The sequence below is a fragment of the Mytilus galloprovincialis genome, chromosome 13 (genome assembly GCF_965363235.1).
Source record: "Mytilus galloprovincialis chromosome 13, xbMytGall1.hap1.1, whole genome shotgun sequence".
In the NCBI taxonomy this organism is placed as follows: Eukaryota; Metazoa; Mollusca; class Bivalvia; order Mytilida; family Mytilidae; genus Mytilus; species Mytilus galloprovincialis.
In genome coordinates this window covers 16,946,528-16,971,711 of record NC_134850.1, presented here as the reverse complement: position 1 = coordinate 16,971,711, position 25,184 = coordinate 16,946,528, and the positions used below count along the sequence as shown (strand labels likewise).

Sequence of the window (25,184 nt, the reverse complement as noted above, 5' to 3'; positions counted from 1 at the left end):
AATTTACTGTTTGCAAAAGTATAAATTATTCTAAATAATAAGGATGTTCTGGTAACTAACAGAAAACCCTGGCAGTTTTTGGCACAACTTTTTTGATCTTTTGGTCCTCGATGCTGTTCGACTTTGTGCTTGTTTCGGCTTTCAAACTTTTGTATCTGGGCGTCACTGGTGGATCTTGTGTGGATAAAATGCACTTCTGACGTATTAAAATTTTCAACTTGTTGCCTTTTGTTGGCTGTTGTTCGTGTGTTTCTTTGTCAATAGTATTCTCCAATTTATTTATACTGTAGTCCTGTGGTGTTGAGTTGTCATTTTAATGTTATATTTCACATGGCTATAAAAGGGGAGGTTTGGCATGCCACAAAACCAGGTTCAACCCGCCATTTTTTTCTTTAAAAATGTCCTGTACCAAGTCAGGAATATGGCCATTGTTATATTATAGTTCGTTTCTGTGTGTGTTACATTTTAACGTTGCGTCGTTTGTTTTCTCTTAATTTTGAGTGTAAATTCACATTGCGATAAGACGTGTCACGGTACTTGTCTATCCCAAATTCCTGTATTTGGTTTTGATGTTGTATTTGTTTTTCTCGTGGGATTTTGTCTGATGCTTGGTCCGTTTCTGTGTGTGTTACATTGTAGTGTTGTGTCGTTGTTCTCCTCGTATATTTAATGCGTTTCCCTCAGTTTTAGTTTGTTACCCTTATTTTGTTTTTTGTCCATGGATTTATGAGTTTGAACAGCGGTATACTACTGTTGCCTTTATTTGACGGATTTGAAACATACTCACCGTTACAACTTACCACTGTCTAACTGCTGTGAGTTTATAAAACTTCACTTGTTGATGATCAGTCTATTGAATTTTCAAAGTATCGGAAAATAGGAAGTGTGTGTCTGACAGGTACAAAAAGTACCCCAACGCTACACGTTTGCTGTTTGTAGACGAATTATTATAGTCTCAATCATATAGCTAATGGCCATTAGAAACAACAGTAGCTTATGGATTTCAACAAAAAAATATAAAATCCATTGACTCGACACGGCAAATGTCTCCCGCTTTAGATGCATCACCCATCATGCAAATCTACACTCGAGCCTCCTCATTGGGTTTATGATTATGTGATTTTTATATTGATTATTTGATTACCAGAACAAATATTTTATGTTTGTTTGATTATTTGATAATCTAGGACTGTATTTTTTTATTAACTTGCCTAAATTATAATTAATGATTCTGTAATTATGTGGTAACTTGCAAATTTACAAATTCGTGATGGTGACCTTAAAAATAACACATGTAACCTCTGTATAGAATAACGTGAACCCCGGTATAGAGTAACACAACAACTGTGTGTTCCTTTGTGTGATTCAGAGACGTTGCTTTTTTAACCTATATCTCCCTTTTCCATTTCAGTCACACGGTGTCAAACACCAGTCGTTTACAACGGATCAACGTTGATAAGTCAAGCTGGAGATATATATGGTGACACATGCCATTACACATGTGACATAGGACATGTGTTGGTGTCCGGAAATCTAACGAGAACTTGTCAAATTTATGGTTTTTGGGACTACAGTCCACCAGTCTGTCGTAGTAAGTTAAATGAATGCTCACGATTGCACATTGTTATTCTTATTTGTCATGGCTAATGATTGAATGTGTCAATACATTTAACAGCCTCCTCATGGTTTTTTTATTATATGATTATTTTGCCGTTTATATTGTGATTACGTTGCCGTTGATATTGTGATTACTTTGCCGTTAATATTGTGATTATTTGATTATTAGCAGACCAAATAGGTCCTGATAATTTAACTATCTTGTTAAAAACAATAAGATTTTATGATTATATGATTTCTTCATTTAAATAGATATTCAACGTCAAAATTGCAATAGAAATACATAATGAATCTACCATCTACAAAATGCAGACATGGATGTAGAATATTGTATTTTGTACTTGATACATGTTGAAATTGAAAAGAAACTAAGGTTTTTTCTCCGTCAGTCAACATTGACATTAAATGGTTTCGCATTCTTTTTTCTCTCGTGAAACATCCCAAATTTTCATATGTTTTATCGATTTTAGCTTTCCTGGAAAAAGGTATATTCAGAAAAGCGCTCACATGACAAAATAAGTATTAAAACAATCCATTTCTGCACTGAATAATATATGCACACATATCAGAACTCATAAAAATTATAAATTCAAAAATGAGATCTATTCAATAAACTGTTAAATAAAGTGATAAAAGAAAAAACGGAAATTTTGAAGTGTGTAAAAAAAATTCTAGTGAAGCTTATTTCTTTATAACAACTATAAAGTCATTAGAATTGTACGGTGTTACATTAAATTGATATTTCCTCTTTATTTTTGTAGAAACATCCCAAACAACAACGGAAGTGATTACAACACCTGAAGTAAAATCAAGCGACGCATCAACATCAACATTAACAACCACCGTCATGGAGACTACAACCAATTACCAAAAAGTGGAAGAAACGACCACGTTGTCACTTTCCGGCACAACATTTGGTCTTTGCATTTGCGCATGCTCCCTGGTTGCAAATATAACAATTGATATTGAACAGAGAATTGAAGAATTAAGAAAAATCCTGACGGTTGACAAAGAGGTCTTATCGTCTACAATCCGCCGTCTTACTTGTGCGGACGATCCACGGCCGTCGTCGGCCTACATTGGGTATACTGGAGCTATCGTCATCGGTGCTGTGTTCACATCTATCATAATCGTTGATCTAATTAACATATATCTCTTTTGCAAGACATTTTGATTGAGATTCAGAGTACATATATATTGAAGAAAGGGATATAAAGATCTATGATGAGTTTATTTACAACCAGTGGGTCGATGCCACTGCTGGTGGAGTTTTAATTCCCATAGTGTATCACCAGCCAGGAGTAAGCACTTCTGTACTTAATTTTACTTTTTTGGATTCGAGCGTCACTGATGAATCTTTTGTAGACGAAACGTGCGTCTGTCGTAAATACAATATTTAATCCTGGATTCTATAAAGAGTTTATATACACATTTTAAAAGTTATAAAAAGTTATTGTTAATATTATGGTGATTAATCTGCAGATTCTTGTTTGTCTTATCATGGCCGTCCCAATTTTGTAGTATTTTCAAGCTATCGTTATTGTTTGTTCCACTGATATTTATAACCAATGAATATAATGTTATTTATATACACACCAGAGATAAATTCTGATGAACAATCTAAGATGGCTTCCTGGTGACCTTATCCTGAATATCTGGTAGTCAAAACTTCTCGTATGAACAAAAGGTCAATATATTTAAACATGTATTCGAATTTATTGAAAGGTCTGACAGAGTTCTTGTTATGTAGAAGTGTAAATGCTGTACATCCACGTCATCATCATCATCATTTAAAAAACTAACGTTATTTCTGTTTCATCTTTTTCAATTAATAGATACGTAAAGTATTGTATATTTTGAATTATTGCAAGCTTATATTAATATTGTATAATAATGTATTGTTATTCGGACAGGACTTCATAAGTTTGGCTTACCTGTGTTCAATCCATTTTACTTTGAGTAAATAAAATATGTTTAAACCAAAAACCAGCGAATTTTCAGTATAATTTTGAATTTGTTGGCTACATTTTCCATAATAATAGAAAACTAGACACAATGCTAATTTATTTAGATCAGATAGGCAGATGTGAAAACATGACTTATATTTCCGACGCGGGCTAAACGATTTAACAAAAGATAATAGCACAATCATCCACTTGGTTTTCTTTTATCTACTAAAGAGTTTTTATCACCAGAATGTTTGTTTTACTATATACCAACCACGGCCGTGAGATGCTAATGAGTGATGGAACAGAGTCAAATTTTATTAAAGCCGATGCCAATGAGAGGACTAGTCCGACAGATAATCAATCTATCTGTCTGTACGACTAGGCTGCTTCGAAAGGAGGGTAGTATAACTAACCTATCATAATGACTTCACGGTTTAAAAAGCAAGCAAGCTAACAAAATAGATAACCTATACCTTCACACTCAATGCTATCGGCTGTAAATGACGTCCAATTGTAATGAATTGAAAAAAGAAATAGGATTATATTATGTAAGCTTATTGGTTGAAATGAAAAAAATGTAAGGGTTATTTCTTAATGCTTGTAGTTGACGCATTTGTTGGTTTGCTTGTTTTGTTTGTATGAATATTTTCTCAAGCAGTGTTATTAAGATTGAGATCTGTAATCGATAGGCGGGTTTCAGCTTGTAAACATTATACTAAACATCCAATAACTTTTAGGCATCATGTTTACAAGCTATTGATTGCAGATGTCAATCTTTACTACAAAGCTTGAGCAAACATTTTTTTCAAACAACAAAGCATGCAAGCAAACCACACATTTGAACTGAAAACATTTGACAAATAGCTGTATTGTGATTAAATAAAATCCAATTTACTTATGTAGTACATAACTGAGTATGCATTATAGAGAAAGCCAATAATACATATTTTGATTTTTGTATATTAAAAATTTATAAATTGTTCGAGATGTTTATATTATTGGTGGTAATCTTATGAATTATACGACATTATATTTGTTCTATAAGTGTCAACATGTTTGTTTTTCGTTCATTTTTCATTTTTTAACCAATTTTTTTTAGCACTTGTCATCTCACCATATTATATCAAAATGACTTGAGTGTGTAGGCACATGTTATATATATATGGTTAGCTTGCATGCTATTTAAATCGTGAAGTCATTTTAAGGTAAGGAACACTACCCTCCTTTAATAGTAGACAAGTCCGACAGATAATCAAACTATCTGTCTGTAGGACTAGCAAGCAAGCTAGTAAAATATATAACCTTTATTTACACTCTCAAGTCATTTTGCTGTAAATTTTTTAGAAGATATTTTTTGTTCGTTTTTCGTACAATGCGTGTCGTATCTAGTTTGAGAAAAGTTTTCAAGTATATATCATGCAGCGATGTTTATACTAATCAAAGATAGCATGCTAATTACTTTTTTTACACCACTGGTATCAATGATTTTTATAATTTGATGAGGGCATTATATTCTGATATTTGTCAAACATTTTTACCATACTTGCATACCTGAAAGCACGCGACGTTTGTGTTGTTAATCAACTCTTATCTCAGTTGCATAATTATGCTGTTTTATTCAAAATCCAATTCATATAGAAAAAAAACTAAAGTCCAATAAATAGGGAAAATATTTAGATCTTATTTTACATTAAAAAACAAAATCAACAAATCAAATAGCGGATGCATATCTACCGGATGTGCTAACAACTGATATGTCTGCCATTGAGGCAAACAATACTTGACATAAAAAGTGCTCATGTGAATGGTTTCATATGTGTGAATAGGACTTTATATGGATCATCTTGTATGTTCATTACTTCAAAGACTACAGTCTGACAGAGGATCCTCTTTTGTGAACCTTTCGATGAGGGTATATCTGATTACCAAACACAGAATCGGATCAACAAAGAACGAGTAATTGATACATTATTTGTATATGACAAATATGGAAAAATAGCAAACAAGCCAGTTATTTTATAGATAATTTTGTACCTGTATACTTATTGTTAGAAAATCTGACACTCATTGAATGAAACATTTCATCTTCTGAACAAATCAAATTAAAAATTCAGATTACCAATATAAACAAATAATAAAATCGATAACCATTTCCTAAAAGCTTTAAACAGTAAAAGGTACGTTAACAAAATAAAAGCATGAGACATTCAATTGATGAAATGTATAGCTTATATACTATAGATAATGGAATAGTTTTCTAATGTGATACTATTTGATCTCTTTTACTTAGCTGGTGGTAGCAGCGTTTTCGATCGTTTTATGTAACAACTAAGGAGTTACGTAATAAACTGAAATCTGCTTGTCATTAACGCTTCGCTCATTAACAAGTGTAGAAGACAGCCAATAACCAGCTTGATTAGATAATATACTTATATTAACATTTTGAAATGGTTATCAACAATATTTTCAAAATATTCCATTTTCCGGCATGCATTTTTTTCTTTATGTGGAAATTAGGATTTTGTGAAGTAAATCGTAAGTACTATTATAGAAAATACTGGTATTGTAAAATAAAAAAAAGAAATGAAGAAAACTCGCCAAAGATTTCAGACTTAATATTTTATAAATATTAACCTCATTCTAGTACTTATAATACCACTGGGTATCTCGGTGTTCAAGTGGTCAAATAGTTTATGTACAGTAATCACAAATGTAATTGTTTGTTCAAAACCCGTTCGTAGCAGATATGTTCGACTGGTACCACATGTGGATATCTATAATTTGTGGAGCAGGATCTGCTTACCCTTCAAGAGCACCTGAGATCACCCCTAGTTATTTTGTGGGGTTCGTGTTGTTTATTCTTTAGTTTTATATGTTGTGTCATGTGTACTAACGTTTGTCTGTTTGTCTTTTTCATTTTTAGCCATGGCGTTGTCAGTTTATTTTCGATTTATGAATTTGACTGTCCCTCTGGTATCTTTTGTCCCTCTTCTATATTGGTTTACTAGAATTGCCACTGTTTCTACGTTTACAGAAGATCAGTGGTTTTCGCTGGTTACTCCATGTTACTCTGCCAATAAAAATTATCCACAAAGGCTGATAAAGGTGGCATTAAATACCAACAAGAAATATGAATAGATCAATAAATATCATTGGTCTAGATATAACATTATTATTATATTATGATATAATTTTCCTGCATATTACACGCGGTTACTGAAAACCCTCCAACAAGAACGTAAGCTAAATGCTTTGTAAGAAATACACCAAAAATGTTGGAAATTATTAAAACCAAAGGATCTGAATAGAATACGAACAATCATATGTCCATAGTACACGGATGCTTCACTCGCACTATCCTGTTTTATGTCTATGTTAAGTGGACCATGATATTTTGAGTAAAACCTATATTGACATTAACATTAGAAAGATCATATCATAAGGAACATGTGTACTAGGTAACAAATTAATCAGTCTTCGAATTCATCTAAAAATACCTCGAACATAAACTATTACTTGGCACATGACAGACGGAAAGACGGATTAACAAACGAATGAACGAAAGACTAAAAGCACGCACAGATCGAAAAACATAATCTCATTATGAGATGCATAAACATATGCAATGGGTCAACATCGCTTTAATGACCCTCCTTATTGGGGTTTTGATTATGTGATTGGTCTTGTGTATAGGTGTCATACCACCAATTAAAAGTCCCTATCTGTTTAACCAAATTTGGCAATTTTCACAGCTTTCTAAATATTTTACCTTAAGTTTAACTTCATAGAAACTAGGTATATGCTGAATTGTACAGGTGTCTCCTTTCTGCATGCCAATTTTCAACATACATTCAAAATTATATAAGAAAGAAGAGAGCTCCCGAAAGGAGGTACCACTAAAAATAACCCCTGGTTTTCTGGAAATCTTAAATTAGTATACCATGGAGCGCATTCGTCCTCAATTTTAAATGCAAACTCCTAGACAGGTAAAATTTGGCTCAAAATGGTCTTAATATATTTCTCTTTCAACAAAAGTTTCATTTCTGCAGATTTGTTGGTTAGTTGAGGTGAACAATGACATCAAATGCACTATTTTTGTCCGAGTAGGCCTACTTTCACATACGTTCTAAATTTGAGGGAGTAATTGGTGGTATGACACCTAAAGTGATGATAAACAGACATAAACATATTACGATTATTTGATTATTTGATAATCTAACGCTGTATTTTTGATTAATTTAAGTGAATATGTTGGAAAAACATTGTGATTATTTGATTACTTAGACACCCTTATGCAGAGCCTCTTTAACAGAGTTAGAAAAGGTGCATCAACATGGTAAGAATCTTCTACTCTGTGTGTTCATTCCTGATATGATATTTACAATCATATGGTCATTTTTATTTTCCTATTACAATACATTAAATTTTTTTAAAAAACCTAGGGATTTTCTTATCTCAACAATAGATTACCTTAGCCGTATTTGGCACAACTTTTTGGAATTTTAGGTCCTCATTGCTCTTCAACTTTGTATTTGATTGGCTCTATTACTATTTTGATCTAAGCGTCACTGATGAGTCTTGTGTAGACGAACCACGCGTCTGACGTATTTAACTATAATCCTGGTACCTTTGATAACTATATCTTAGTATTAAGTTTTTAACAATTCAAAAATCATCAAGAAAAAATCACATATTTAGCCTAACCATACATTATAATTTAGTAGTCAATAGATACATTACGATGTGGTATGAGTGAGAATAAGACTAACGTTTCATCTTCTGAACAAATCAAATTAAAAATTCAGATTACCAATATAAACATATAAGAACATCCATAACCATTTCAAGAAAGCTTTATACTATATAGATAATGGAATATTTTTCTAAATTGATAATGTTTGATCTTATTCACTTTCCGGTAGTATCATTTTATTTGACGGGTAACTGATAAGTGACGATCACTACATAATAAACTAGAATCCGCTTGTATTTAATGCTAACACGTGACATGTGTAAAATACAGCCGAGAACCAGCTTATTTGGAAAACACATTTTTTAAAGTGTAAAGTTTATTAAATAACAGTAAACATATTGAAATGGTTAGCAACATATTTCATTTTCCGGCTTATATTTTTTTCTTCATGTGGAAATTTAGATTTTGTCAAGGAACTCGTATGTTACATAAACAGTACTTGTGTAATCGAAAAAGAATCATCAAAATCTCAAATTTAATGTTTTGATACTTTTTACCTCATATTAGTTCTAAAAAACATTGAATACCTCGGTGTACAAATGGTTTGTATAGTTTATTTACAATGACCACCAGCCTGTTAACAAAAACAGTACTGTTGTTTTTCTACACTCAGGCTGTCAGTTCGATCCACTCGTAGTAGGTGTGTGTTCGACTCCTCTTTTGATTGACTACGATTGTCAGTTGTCATACATACACAGAAGATTAGTGTTTTTTGCTAGTTTCTCAATCATCCTATACATGTACCAATAAAAACTATCCAAAAAGGCTGCTAAAAGTGGCATTAAACACCAACAAGAAATATGATATAGTTTTCCTGCACATCAACCTCGTACACTCATGACAAAAAGTTTTGAAAGAAATAAGATTGGAAATGATGCAGAAGATTAACACTAAAGCATCTAATCAAAATACATACAAGAATGTGTTCATAGAACACGGATGCCTTACTCTCACTATCGTTGTCTATGTCCATGTTAAGTGGACCATGATAGTGAGGTCAACACTATATTGGCATTAACATTAAAAAGATCATATCAGAGGGAACATATGTACTAGGTTTTAAAATTGATCAAACTTCAGATTCATTAAAACAAACATAGAAAAAAAAACTATAACTTGGGACGGGATAGACTTCAGCACGGACGAACGAACGAACAAACGAATAAACGCACGAACACAACGAAAAACATAATCCCCTTTTCAGGGGCTTAAAACATGCATTGGGTCAACATGGCTTGAAAATTAAGCAACGTTAAGGTCATAGCACAATACACAACTTAACGAATTATAAAGTTAAACAATTTAAACGAAGGATGGGAGAAAAACAACAGAATATAACTAATTCGTAAAGTCATATGAAGCGAGTTACTTATAATGAATATGAGAGTTGTGTCGAATAGAATTTGACCTTATGCAAATGTACAACAATACATCTATTAACCTACTAGTATTGTCGGTGAATAAACCTCTACGCATAGAAAAAAAGTAATATCTTATTTCATATTTGAATATTTAAAAATCAATCAAAGTTTTATGCATGTAAACTTGCATAGGTCGATTTCTATCCAGCGCAGGTCTGACTTGTAAAGGAAATTATTGAACCGATATATGCATATCTGCTGTTTGATTGGGTTGTTGTCTCTTTGACATAATCTCCATTTCCATTCTCGATTTTTTTTTGTCGTATAATAATTAAGTCCTTAATGCACGTTTTTTTTCAACATTCATTACGATTCTATAACGTATTATCGACAATTAATATTTAATGAAGTGATTTTGAAATCTCAAACTAATTATCTTTCGATTTTTTGTCGAAGTTTTCCGGATTGTGACACTGATGAGCATTCACCACAGAATCGTGAAGTACGAGGAAAATTAATGAATTGGTATTATTCTATATATTTTTCCATGCGTTCATATTTGTTTATTAAACTGACCCTTAACAGTTGTTAAATTATTTAGTGTATTTAATTTGTTTTTGTAAAATCAATAATTACTATTTATCCTACAGTGTAAGTTCATTTAATTTATGTCATCACTTTCTGTCATCACAGTTTTTCTCTTGCACATGCGCTGTGTGGTGCCAAAAGTTCTCTAGTACGATCTATTTCCTAATGTTACTACATACGGGGAAATATCGGCGAATTAGTGTATGGGAAGACAATATTTCAACATAAGTATATTTCTTAAGTTTTCATAAGATAAAGGATTTTATTTTAGAGGAAAGTCCCCTTTGCTTGTTTGTAATAAAGTTTAGCCATTCAAGTATATAAACCACTTGTAACTTTTTTTTTTAAATTTGAAGATTCATATGTCTTTAGCAAGCCTCCTCTTTGGACTTTTGATTATGTGATTACTTGGTCGTGTTTAAAGTGATGATTACCAGACAAAATAGTTTACAATTATTTGATTATTTGATAATCTAGGACTGTATTTTTGAATATTTCATTATGTTGTTTAAAAAAAATAATGATTATCTGAAATATGTTGGCAAAACATTGATTATGTGATTACTCAGATACCCCTATGAAGGGCCTCCTTAACAGAGTAAGAAAATGTGCTTCAACATAAGCATTATTTACTCTGTATGTTTCATTCCTCATACGATTTTTAAAATTATATGGTCATTTTTATATATTTCATGTAACACAACCATGGATTTTCTTATCCCAGGAATAAATTACCTTAGTCGTATTTAAATCAACTTTATGGATTATTAATACCTCAATGCTCTTCAACTTTGTACTTCTTTGGCCTTATAACTTTTTTATTTGAGTGTCACTGATGTGTCTTATGAAGACGAAACGCGCGTCTGGTGTATAAAATAACAATCCTGGTACCTTTGATAACTAACTATATCTTAGTATTAAGTTTTTAACAATTCAAATATTTTCAAGAAACAATCAAATATTAAGCCCTACTTTACATTATAAACCAGTAGTCAATAGATGTAATAAGATGTGGTATGAGTGCAAATAAGACAAACGTTTCATCTTCTGAACAAATTAAATTACAAATTCAGATTACCAAGATCAACATACACTAAAATAGATAACCTTTTCCTGAAAGCTTAAGACAGTAAAAAATACGTTAAGAAAGCAAAAGCATGGGACATTCAATTGATGAAATTTATAGCTTATACGCTATATAGATAATTTGATATTTTTCTTATTTAATAATGTTCGATCTTATTCACTTACCTGGAGTATAGTTTTGTGTAACGGGTAACTGAGAAGTGACGATCGTTAAATATTAAATTGAAATCCGCTTGTATTTAATGCTAACACAAGTGTAAAATACAGCCGAGAACAAGCTTAGTTGGAAAACACATATTTTAAAGTGTAACATTTATATTTAAATGGTTACCAAATATTTCATTTTCCGGCATATATTTTTTTCATCATGTGGAAATTTAGATTTTGTCAAGGAATTCGTAAGTAACATAGACAGTACTGGTACTTTAAAGAAAAAAACATCAAAAATCTCACTCTTCTATCGTTATATTTTTACCTCATACTAGTTCTAAACAAAGCATCGCATATCTTGGTGTAAAGGTGATTTGAGTAGTTTAACTAGAGTGATCACTAGCCTGTTAACAAGATAAAAGTAAAACTTTAAAAATACTGAACTCCGAGGAAAATTCAAAACGGAAAGAAATAAAATTGAAATGTTGCAGAGGATTAAAACCAAAATATCTAATTAGAATACAAACAAGAATGTGTCATAAGTCCACGTATGCCCTACTCGCACTATCATTGTCTATGTCTATGTTAAGTGGACCAGGATGTTGGGGTAAAAAGTATATTGTCATAAATATTAGAAAGACCATATCATAAGGAACATGTGTACTAGGTTTCAAATTGAACAGACTTCAAATTCATAAACAAATACCTCGAACAAAAACAATAACTTGGGACGGGATAGACGGAAGGACAGACAAACTCCCGAACGAAAGAATAAACGCACGCACAGACCGAAAAACATAATCCCCTTATGAAGGGCATAAAAAGGTGCATTGGTTCAACATCGCTTGAAAAGTAAACAATGTTAAAGTAATAGCACAATAAAAAAACTTTACGAATTACAAAATTAAACAATTTAAACGAAGGATGGGAGAAAAACAACAGAATAGCATTAATTCGTAAAGTCATATGAAAGAGTTTCTTATAATTACAATTAGGCAAACGTGATAACAATACATCCATTATTAAACCTATTTCGGGTAGATTTACCTCAACGCATAGTCTGTAACTGTTCTAAAATTCAGAAGATATAAAAAAAAACCTACAAAACAGACCAAAATTAATATCTTATTTCGTATTTGAATATTTAAAAATCAATCAAAGTCTTAAGTGTGTACACTTGCACAGGTCGATTTCTATCCAGCGCAGCTCTGACTTGTCATGGAAATTATTGAACCGATACATGCATATCTGCTGTTTGATCGGGTTGTTGTCTCTTTGACACATTCTCCGTTTCCATTCTCAATTTTGCACAGTTTTTTTTCAACATTCGTTACGAATCAGTAACGTATTATCGACAATTAATATTTCATTAAGTGATTTTTGAATCGCAAACTTATTATCTTTCGAGTTGTTTGTCGAAGTTTTCCGGATTGTGACACTGAATATCAATCAACGTAGAATCGTGAAGTACGCGGGAAATCATTGAATTTATAATATTCTATATGATTTTTTTTTATTTTTCCATGCGTTCATATTTGTTTATTAAACTGATCCTTAACAGTTGTTAAACTATTTCGTGTATTTAATTTGTTTTTGTAAAATCAATAACTACTATTTATCCTACAGTGTATTTTTTTTTACTTTTTGTCATCACGGTTTTCAATCTCGCATGCGCTGTATTGTGACAAAAGTTCACATGCACGATCTTGTACTTAAGGTTACTACATACGGGAAAATATCTGCGTATTAAAGTACGGGAAGACAATATTCCAACATCAGTTCATTTCTAAAGATTTTTATAAGAGAAAAGATTTTATTTTACAGGAAAGTCCACATATACTTGTTTATAATAAAGCTTGGCCATTCAAGTATATGCAACGCTTTTAACTTTTTTTTATATTTGAAGTTTCATATGACTTTAACGAGCCTCCTTATGGGGTGTATGATTATGTGATTCCTTGGCCATGTTTATAGTGATAATTACTTGACAAATATTTCACTATTATTTGATAAGCTAGGACTGTATTTTTCATTATTATATTATCCTGTTAAATAAAATAATGATTATGTGAATATATTGGCAAAACATTGTGATTATGTGATTACTTAGACACCCCTATTGGGCCTCTTTAACAGAGTCAAAAAATGTACATCAACATGGTAATCATCGTATGCTCTGTATACGCCATTTTTCATACGATATCTACAGACATATCTATGTATGAAATGGCAATCCGAAGATCCTCAGAAAACAATCAAAAATATAGCCCTATCATACATTATAAACCAGAAGTCAATAGAAATAAGAAGATGTGGTATGAGTGCCAATGAGACAACTTTTCATCCAAGTCAAAATTTGTAAAAGTAAACCATTATGAGTCAAAATACGGCCTTCGATACGTAACATTGGCTTCAACCGGACAACAAGCTATACATTGCCCCCAAAAAGACTAGTGTAAAACCATTCAAACAGGAAAGCCAACGGTCTAATTAATACAAAACAAATCGAGAAACGAGAAACACTTAAGTTCCACATCAATAAACGATAACCTCTGAACAACATGTTGGTTTATGTTTCTATAACCTTGCCTACCTTTTACAAATGAATGATCAATGAGCGGTTTGTTTACCCCGATTTTTCGTATGTGAATGACGCACAAACTCAAAGCTAAAATAGAGCGAAACGCAGGATAAGAGAGGTTGAGCACTCATGAACGGTTAGTGAATACTGAGGATAAACTTGCAACCAATAAAGTCCCTTAATCGACAAAAGCTGTACATGTATATAATGCCTTTAAATGTCAACCTACTCGATAGCAAATCCAAATTCATTTAGCTGATGTTTGCTGGAGATCCACTCAATCAACACCAAATATATGATACTGAACAAAATAAACATATATACATAAATTGCACGGCGATAAATCTGAATGATATCAATACTTACTGATTTAACTTAGTAATATATTGAAAACATCGAATTTGTATGATATGATACAATTATGACCTTTGTACAGGGATGGGGTAATTGAAAATGTGAAGGTAGTTAGTGTAATACATTACAATTTTCCATGTAATTGAATGTAATGTGTAAATGAGCATTTTTTTAATTACATGTAATGGTAATTTAATTAATTACATTGAAAAAAGCATGTAATGTTCAATTAATTTTGAATTACATTTCAATTACATGTACTTTTATGGTGTTCAAGATAAGGATTTGTGTTTAATAATATAAATTGTAAAATGTGAGGATCATACATTAGTGTGAGGATGTGAGGATCATATATTAGTGTTGTTCAGTTTTTAAGAAATATCGGAAATTGGTGAGACTGTCATTAAAGTGAGAGGGTTAGCGCTATAGAACCAGGTTTAATCCACCATTTTCTATATTTGAAAATGCCTGTACCAAGTCAGGAATTTGACAGTTCTTGTCCATTCGTTTTTGATGCGTTTTGTTTGATTTTGCCATGTGATTATGGACTTTCCCAATTGATTTTCCTCTAAGTTCAGTATTTTTGTGATTTTACTTTTTACTTAATAGATTGATAAGTAATTAATCATCTTGTTAAACAAAAACAAAAAAATGTGTCACTGTGAAAAATCTTTCTTTCAATTAGAATTTAAAATCACTGCACACAACCATTTTGCTAAATTAGTATACACAAAAGGATTATAGAAATAAAAATTAACAGCTGTAAAAACAAACAGCAATTATTCAGATTAAAATGTCCAAGGGTAATGCCGCTATTACATGTATTTTATTTAATTAGCAAAATATTGCTAATATTTAGACATTATATACATTGTTTGTACTAAAAATTATTTTCAATATTGTGACAAGTACACTTTGTAATATTTTTTTTATATAATAATTTATTTATTTAATTATGATTAATTTAAATGACATCATTTCTGAGATGTCAAAATACCCCTAAATGTATTAGCAAGCTAATAGGAACAAATTCCCTCTTCTATCAATATGATGATCTTCTGATCATGGAACTTCCATGTTCTGACCAAGCAATATCTGTGAAATTAGCTCCTGTCGAAAGACTGTTTAGAATTGCTGTCAAAGTGTTCAGACAAGAGAGATTTAGACTAAATGAAAAAACATTAAAATAACTAATGATTATCAATTGCAACGCTTAAACTATGCTTACATGAATATTTTACACATGTATTTTATATATATGTATAATATTGTTAAAAAATATCATGATGAAATGTAATGTGTAATTTAATTAATTACTTTAGTAAAGTAATTGTAATTTAATTAATTACATTTCAAAAACTGTGTAATGTGTAATTAGTGTAATTGATCATTTTTGCGATGTAATGTGTAATTTAATTAATTACATTCCAATGTAATTGATCCCAAGTCTGCCTTTGTATGCGGTCGATACAAGAATTTATCGAATTGAAAGAATGATATCGACTTAGGACGAAGTTAGAAGTTGATATATGCTCATATCGACATCAGCCTACATTTGTTATTATCATTATTGATAACTGTTAAACATCGCTTTTCTATGTGCATTTGTTGGTCTACCATTGAAAAGATAGTTGAACATATATGCATTTATCTCTTTCTCAACAAATCAAATAAATCAAAACATACACAATAATATACATCCTCGTCTGAAGGGTTTACGAACTATTTAGAATTCATACTGTCATTGTGACGTCACAATTTTCATTGAAAAGACATGCATAGTACGAATTCATATGACGTACGGAGACATATGACCTGACCATAATCAGGTCGTTGAAGAATCTAATGTATTATGAGTGATTTCAATGTTCGAAGTGTCATGACGCCATTGGTTGAATTTCAATTGTTGTGAATTCACATCAACCAAAACATACCCGTTTTGAAAATATAACCTAGTTTTGATTAGATTTCGAAATGGATTATTGTAATTTTTCTATGAATAGAAAAGATGTACATTTAGAAATGCGTTATGCTAGTGATACAATGTAGACGATTACATTTGCGCCTCTGTTTATTAGAAAATTTATTGTACTCTAATTGAGAGCTTATATTATTTTAGTCTATATTATAAATTTTTTTCTAGAACCAACATTCAATTACGAAGATTGCCAATTGATGGGAGCTTCTTATACATATGAAAATTATGTCATTTGTTATTGGATTGACTTTTCTCCTCAGCAACATAGCACGGCGCACTGTGGAATGTTTGATTATGCATGGGTACCTGACAGTGGTGCAGGTTATATTTTGCACCAGTTAGCATTACAAAGGTAAGGAAAGGACATTCGACAGCTTCATTGATAGATATAATAATCCATCCAGATAAAGTTAGAAGTTGAGGAGCCAAAATTTCCAAATTTTTGCGAAATATAGATTAAGAATTCTATTCCTGGGGTAGAAATACTTTGTATTTTGAATATCTATAGGTTTTAAACAGTTTCCTTATAAAAAAAAATGCAACAATGCTTCATTTATAATATCATGCGTCAGAAGCGTAATTATGTCGATGAAATAGAAAAGGCAGTATATAATTGAGGAATAACTTAGATATACATGCATTATACATGAATTATCTATTTTAAAGGGGATCTTCGAGCGGAGCTATATATCATATTGGATACACATTAAATTACACAACACCCACACAGTACACAGTTATAGACGTAAGTGGAAAGCCACAGTCCTATTCGGCGTTTACTGATGCAATGGACCCGAGTAATACATGTGTTGCCTTCATCGATGGACACTGGGATGACATATCTTGTACACTTTACAGCGAAGCCTTCTGCTCTTTGGGTAATTGTATTTGTTTTTAAAGTTATCTAAACCCGAGTTTCTGCTAAATTTCACTTCGGTGTTGACATGAATATCAATTATATGGTCATTTTTATAAATTTTCTGTCTACAAAACTTTGAATTTTTCGTAAAACTAAGGATTTTCTTACCCCAGGAGTAGATTACCTTAGCCATATTTGGCACAACTTTTTGGAATTTTGGATCCTCAATTCTCTTCAACTTTGTATTTATTTGGCTTTTTAACTATTTTGATCTGAGCGTCACTGATGAGTCTTATGTAGACGAAACGCGCGTCTGGCGTATAACATTATAATCCTGGTACTTTTGATAACTATTCTGGTAGTCATTATGTTGAAAAAAAACTTATTGAACCAATGAATGCATATATTTTAAACGATAGAAGTATTAATTCATATTGATCATATACACGTAATACTCTAATAATTAAACTAAGTTCTCTATGCACGTTTTTGCACAGTGCGATTTGTGATATTCTAACGAAATGTGTCATGGTGAGGGTCACTGCATATGGAAAAGCTGTCAGTATTTAAAATTGCGAGCAGGCAATAATTCAGTAGCACTAATAAAATACGAAGCGTCAGTTACATTTTCATGTGCATTATATTATTATTTAGCTATCATGAACATCTAAATCCATCGGCTTGAAGAGATATTATTATAAAACAGTCAATTGGAATTTTCCCTACATATTACGTAATCGTTAATGCATGTTCGATTAGGTGATTCTAATAAAAGAATCCGATATGAGTAAAAAAATAAATCTTTTTTATTTGTAGTTATCAAATTCGACTATGGAGATTGTAGGGAAAATGGAGTTTCATACACATCTGGGTTAAAACTATATTGTTATTGGATTGACACTACTACTGGACCGGCTATAAGTGCTTGTAGTCTGGACTATTCCATTATTCCAAATCTTGAAGCACAGAGGGTGGTTAATTGGCTAATGAAAATACGGTATGTTGTAAACACAAAACAGTTCTAGTCACCGAGATGAATTAAGCTTGAAATAAATACATATGCTATAAAAAAAATCCCCAAAAGCAAGAAGAGGAAAAGAAAAAAACGAACAATTATAGATTGCGCTTTATAGATGATTTCCTCTCACCAAATAATTCAAAATTGTTGACTTCAAAAAGGGTTTACAGCAGATACAGTTACGTCTTATTTTTTGACTTACGTCTGTCTCAAATTGTACTACGATTCCGGTTGAGAACTTAACTTTACGACGCTTTAGATGACAAAAGCTTTCCCATTTCTATATAGCAACATTTTAGCAGCGCCTGCATTTGGTGTATATCATACATCCAATTTGATTCGATATTACAGAGCTTGCGTACCGAACAATGATTGAACGTTGCTGATTTCACCGTAGCAATTGAATCAGAAGTTCCCTGTGATATACTTGAATTCATCGCTTTGAACATTTTACCGGTACCATCATTATTTGGTTGACCGCTATGGAATATTTGTGGATTGATAAACACAGCTCAGATATATACCAAAACTTATAAAATTGAGAATGCAAATGGGGAATGTGCCAAAGAGACAATAACCCGACCATAGAGCAGACAACAGCAGAAGGTCACCAACAGGTCTTCAATGCAACGAGAAATTTCCGCACCCGGAGGCGTCCTTCAGCTAGCCCCTAAACAAATATATACTGTTCAGTGATAATGAACGCCATACTAAACTCCAAATTGTACACAAGAAACTAAAAACAAAAAAAAAACTAAAATTAGAATAATACAAGACAAACAAAGGCCAGAGGCTCCTGACTTGGGACCGGCGCAAAAATGCGGCAGGGTTAAACATGTTTGTGAGATCTCAACCCTGCACCTATACCTCTGGCCAATGCAGAAAAGCAAACGCATAACAATACGCACATTAAAATTCAGTTCAAGAGAAGTCCGAGTCTGATGTCAGAAGATGTAACCAAAGAAAATAAACAAAATGACAATAATACATAAATAACATCAGACTACTAGCAGTTAACTGACATGCCAGCTCCAGACATCAATTAAACTGATTGAAAAATTATGTCTTCATCATATGAATATCAGGCACAATCCTCCCCGTGACGGGTTTAGTATCATACCATCATAACATATATGAGAAGAACATAACCCGTGTCATGCCAACAACTGGTTTATTAATAATAAATGTGTTTAGTTCCGATGCAAAGACCCTATAAGTGAATCAATATTAACGCCAAAATATGCAATCTTTAATGACCCGACAAAAGTATCGTAACTATATCCCTTCTTAATAAGTCTATTTAAAGGTTTTGTAAGCTTCTGAGGTGAATACTGACATTTTTGTGCTTTATAAAGAATATTTCCATAAAATATTGGATGTGACATACCTGAACGTATAAGAAGTCTTCATGTTGAGCTATATTTCCGAATGATGTCCTTATACCGATGATAAAATTTAGTAAATGTTTTGACTAATGTTTTGACTAGCTAGTTTTCTATGTTGTGTCGTGTGTACTATTGTTTTTCTGTTTGTCTTTTTTATTTTTAGCCATGGCGTTGTCAGTTTGTTTTAGATTTATGAGTTTGACTGTCCCTTTGGTATCTTTCGTCCCTCTTTTGTGATATCGAAAACCATGGTGTAATAATTTTTCAGTAATACATAAATTTCTCTCGTTAAAATCTAAAACATTGTTACATACACGAGCGAATCGTACAAGTTGAGATATATAAGCACCGTAAGATGGTGAAAAGGAACGTCACCATCAAAAAATGGATAATTAACGATAGGAAATGAGAAATCATCTTTTTTATCATAAATTTTAGTATTAAGCTTTCATGTCGCCCTCTTTTCGCCGACTGTAACATGTCAAAATCTGAGTTACAGGAAGAATGCTAGAAATTGACCATCATTTTAACCTTCGGGAGCACCTGATACCAACCATGGGTTTTATCGTACATTGACCAGTCTTCGGTTTTTGTAGTGTTTTTTAATATTTTTTGTCTTTTCGTTTTTTCGTTTTTTTTTGTGCCATGGTATTCCAAAGTTTATTGAAAAATCTAAAAAAAAAAATCAAAAGTGAATACGTCGATTAAATGAATATTGCATTGATATCACCTATTAATATCCTGGTCATTTTTATCAATCGCATTGTCAATGCAAGTACGAACTCATTGAGAAAAAAAATAGTTGGCCAATTACCTTGATTTAATGACATGTCTACAGCCTTACCAATGTTCCACTGATAATCTGGATATAATTTATCTTATATTATTCTTGTTTTTCTTTCATAAGTGTGTATATGAATCAAACCGTTAGCTTTAAAGTTTTAATTGTTTTACATTAAAAAAAACAATACATGCACCTAAGACCGCTGACTGCCGGGTCATCAAAAGATCGTTGCTGAATTTGTGTTTGCTTTTGAATTGAAACAATTGACTTTGAATAGAAGAAGCCAGTTGAAAGTATATATTTACAGCTTCTATTTGAATAGTTATTTTAAAGCTCGACTATTTTATTTATTACTTGGGATTGTACATATTTTTTCCGATTATAGCCCTTTGGCAAATCCTAATTTCTACTAACCGGATGACTTATGCAAATTGCACAAACCTTTCGCAATATAAATTTACGCGCTCAGTTTGCTTTATAATCTGGAATTGTGGATGCATTTATTTTCTCTATCATATCTTTATATTTTGTTTCGTACATGAATGACTTTATATTCTCAACTCGTATTTGAAGCTGTCTTTACTCATGACAGATATTGTATGCGGTGAAACCCGTGGCATGTGATTGGGACCTCTTATGAAGAGACTTATTTTGGTCTCATAAAACATCTAAAATTTTAAGGATTTCCTGATTTTACTTAAATCAATTCAAACATTCTACAGGGAAACTGAGTTTTGCCGAAGAATTTCTTAATTCAGAAGTTTATGAATACCTGTACACACTTTCAAAATAACCAATTTACATAAAAAGGTATGTAGATATAAAAAAAAATACCAGAATTAAAATAATATATGCCAGACACAAGTTAAGTCTACAAAAAAACATCAGTGACGATCGAATGAAAAAATTTAAAAGAATCTATTCCTTGGGTAGACAATCCTTAGCTTTTTGTAAAGGTCAAAGTTTATAATAAGACTGTGACTCAAAAAAGAAACAAAAGAGAAACAACTCGAGGTCAGAATACCGTTAGTAATGATGACCGTGCTTGAAAGTCACATGTAAAGCTCTTTCTGCCGTGTCCTGAATTTAGATAACGAAAATGAAAATAAGCTTTCACAAGTGAATTTAATAGTATTGCATGCAAATAGTCTTTTAGCGCACAAAATAGTAAATAGAAAGCATCTCACTGATACTCAGGAAAAGAATACGCATGTGCGTCATCACATATCTTAATCTAATAGTTGAACTCGAATGTCAAACGGCCTACAATAAATGTTTTGACTCCGGATTCATTGACATTTTATCCGGCATTTTTGAGATCGCAAACCGATAGTGTGCTTTTGAAATGTGATCTATAATGTGAATGAATCTAGACGTGAAGGGTCATCATAGTTGGTCAACACAATGAATACAATTTTCAGAACCGTATCATAGTACAAATATGTAGATGCTATAAGGTTAAACTATTAAAACATACAAACTAAAATTGAATAAAAATTTTATAATAAGCTAACGTTCCTGTTAGTATTTTTTTGTTAGAATATATATTAATATCAATGAACACGAACGTCAAGTATTTATGGATAGATATTTTATTTATCGAATGAATCAATTTTTAAATTCTAACATTCCACTATGTGAATATATATCTATACAAAATATAAGCAAAGACTTCTAAGTCCATACTTAAACAGTATAAAATAATCAACATTATGGTTGTATTTAAATTTTGTTGTGATTATTGTAAATTATTTTTACGGTTGTTGTGAGCTGCAAGGATTTAAAATCATGCTTTATGAATTGAAAACACACAAGTATTTGATTCACGACCGTTTAAAATCAAAAATTTAATAAATTTATCTTACTTTCCGTTTTATGGATATATTACAATACAAAAAAATAAATAATAAATACTCATAAAACCTAAATACTAAAATGGTATGAAATAATTAACGTAGAAATATAATGATTATTGTTTATAAACATTTATTTTGTAGGATGTAAGAATTTATTTAGATTTAATTTTTATGCTTCCTTTACAAATGAATATTCAAAAATGCCAAAGCAGAGTATCTTGTCATATATAAACTACTTCATTTCTTAATTGCAACTGTGAAAATATTCCGATTTCAATCATTGTTAGTTTCTTTAGAAACATAAATACAGTATATAATTTGTATACATTTCTTTGATTCCGATTGAATTAAATACTTTTGATAAGCATATTATCTTTCTGTTTTCCGATCTAATATTAATATTTTAACCAGAATGCTCTCTCCCAAAAGTCTATAGTGAAATACACAGTATCCCGTGGTTAAATCTTCAAACATAATTAGTTTACATGTTATCGAGACAACAGACAATATCACGTTATAATTGATACATACAGTGTACAGTGGTCGTTTTAAAACAAATATAATTGCGTCGTCAAGGGCCATCAAAGACGTTGATAACAACCTGTTAAGACCTGTATAAATTACCGAAAACTTTCGAGAAGTTCCGAGAATTTTATTCTGACTTCCGGCCGAGAGATATCGAGTGGCCCATAGACACATCCAAAACTCGCCAATATATAAGCATGAACCCCTCAGGGTTATTTGTATAAAGTTCAAGCAGTTATTTATTTATTTGATACAGAAGCCTAACAACTTTAGGGACTTACTATATAGGATATGTAGAAAACACTGGTGGAGTGGAAACCCATCAAGGAGTGACACAAGACTGGACGAATTGGGATCCTTTGGAATCGGCTCAGTTGATCAATACAAATTGTATCACCATTTCGCAGCCTTATGGTTTATGGACACATTCTTCATGTTTATCACCGCTTATGTCAATTTGCTCAACGGTAAAAGAAAGTAAGTTTATGAATTTTTCGGTTTACCGCTTATTTCAATTCGCTTAACTTTAAGGAAAGTAAGTTTATGATTTTTGTGTTTTACCGCTCATTTCAATTCGCTCATGATCAACGGTAAAAGAAAGTAAGTTTATGATTGTAGAATTATTTATTTTTTTTGTATTTTACCGCTTATTTCAATTTACTTACAGTTATTTACAGAGAACAATTTTACGATTGTAGAAATTTATTTTCTTTGGTGTTTTATCGCCCATGTCAAATTGCTCAACGGTTGCAAACAATAAGTTTATGATTGTAGACATATATCGTATTGTAAATATTATAACAAAAATTGCTTTTTTTTATGATAAAGAAAAATTAAAATTAAAAACAAAAACAAATCTCAATAAAGATCAATAGTTATGACTGCACGTGATTCTCTTGACAGCATGCATAAGGGGTGGTAGAGGAGGGGGGTCACTACAGGGTTTAACTATACAAGTGTAAATCTTCAGCTTCGCACTTATTATCTTAAGTATATTTTAGCACCCAATTATTCTCTATTTTATATTGTTGTCCCTTTAATCTGCGCATTGCCCCTCATTTTCTATTCTGAAAATCCCACCCAAACCCTCATACATTTTAGTGTGTTTTTCAGTCATTCAATGTCAAACACCAGTCGTTAACAGCGGATCAACGTTGATAAGCCAAACGGGAAACATGTATGGTGACACATGTCATTACACATGTGACATAGGACATGCGTTGGTGTCCGGGAATCTCACGAGAACTTGTCTAACTGATGGTACATGGGATGGCAAATTACCTGTTTGTCAAGGTAAGATTACAAATGAACTTTTGAAATTTGTAATTTTGATTGCATCTACAATATAATGTTAAAAAGTACCGATGCATTTACATATTTTTTACATCTATAATAATTGTTGCTGTTTTGTAAAAGTAGTGACTAATGTGTACATTCTTTATCTAAAAGCTAAAAGCATATCCATTCTTTATTCTTAAATTAAATCAATATATTTCTGTATGTGAATTTACTCTTCCGACAATATCTTATTCCTCTTAATCTGGTTCATGATAGCGAACCAACAAACATATTGAGAAGATAGATAAAAAGACGAAAAATTAAGAAATATTGAAGTTCATTTGCATTCAAAATATTCAATTATAAGCTTATATTATTAATAACATGATTTAAGATCGTGTCCAATCTTTCCTCGTACTTTTATTCAGAAATACTAACGTCTGATGCAACAACAGACATAGTAACCACAACAGACAAAACATCAACAGCCGAACCAACAACAGCTCAATCAATATCAAGCGACATGCCAACTTCCACCATGCATCAACCGGTTTCAACAACAACAACTATTTCCACGAAGACGACCTATATCATTGATATTCCAGAAACAACCTTGACCGAAAAAACAACCCACAACCACGAAATAACAGAAACAACTACGGGTGTCAGTTCCGGAACAACAAATGGCCTTTGCATATGCGCATGTTCTTTATCATTAAACATAACAATTAATATTGAACAGAGAATTAAAGAATTAAAAAAACTGCTTGCAGTGGACAAAGACGTATTATCTTCTACAATCCGCCGCCTTACTTGTGCAAACGACCCTAGACCGTCGTCGGCCTATATTGGCTATACTGGAGCTTTGATTATTGTTGCTGTGTTCTCTTTAATCATTATAATTGATGTAGTTAACATATACGTGTTTTTCAAGACATTTCGAACGTGATTAAGAATGAAAAGTTTGAAGGTTTTTGTCAAATATTTGTTTTGTTATGCTTGTGTCGATCTATTTAAAGGTACTTGTAGACTCGATATTTATGAAAAAGTGGTGAGTAATAA

At 31.8% G+C, this 25,184-nt stretch overlaps 1 protein-coding gene and 2 long non-coding RNA genes across 3 annotated transcripts; all 3 read left to right on the top strand.

Annotated features, from left to right (window-relative positions):
- The first annotated feature begins 1,415 nt into the window (after window positions 1-1,415).
- LOC143057074 (uncharacterized) lies at window positions 1,416-3,603 on the top strand. The gene is made up of 2 exons (XR_012972621.1): window positions 1,416-1,591; window positions 2,379-3,603. It is a non-coding gene; the product is annotated as an uncharacterized LOC143057074 (long non-coding RNA).
- A 2,292-nt stretch (window positions 3,604-5,895) lies between these two features.
- LOC143057931 (uncharacterized) lies at window positions 5,896-17,269 on the top strand. Its single transcript, XR_012972874.1, has 3 exons — window positions 5,896-6,101; window positions 16,583-16,769; window positions 17,084-17,269. It is a non-coding gene; the product is annotated as an uncharacterized LOC143057931 (long non-coding RNA).
- Window positions 17,270-23,963: 6,694 nt separating this feature from the next.
- LOC143057845 (uncharacterized) lies at window positions 23,964-25,178 on the top strand. The gene is made up of 2 exons (XM_076231275.1): window positions 23,964-24,137; window positions 24,551-25,178. Exons 1-2 carry the CDS (start codon window positions 24,020-24,022, stop codon window positions 25,069-25,071), a joined length of 639 nt encoding a protein of 212 aa, XP_076087390.1. The 5' UTR covers window positions 23,964-24,019; the 3' UTR covers window positions 25,072-25,178.
- Window positions 25,179-25,184: the final 6 nt, after the last annotated feature.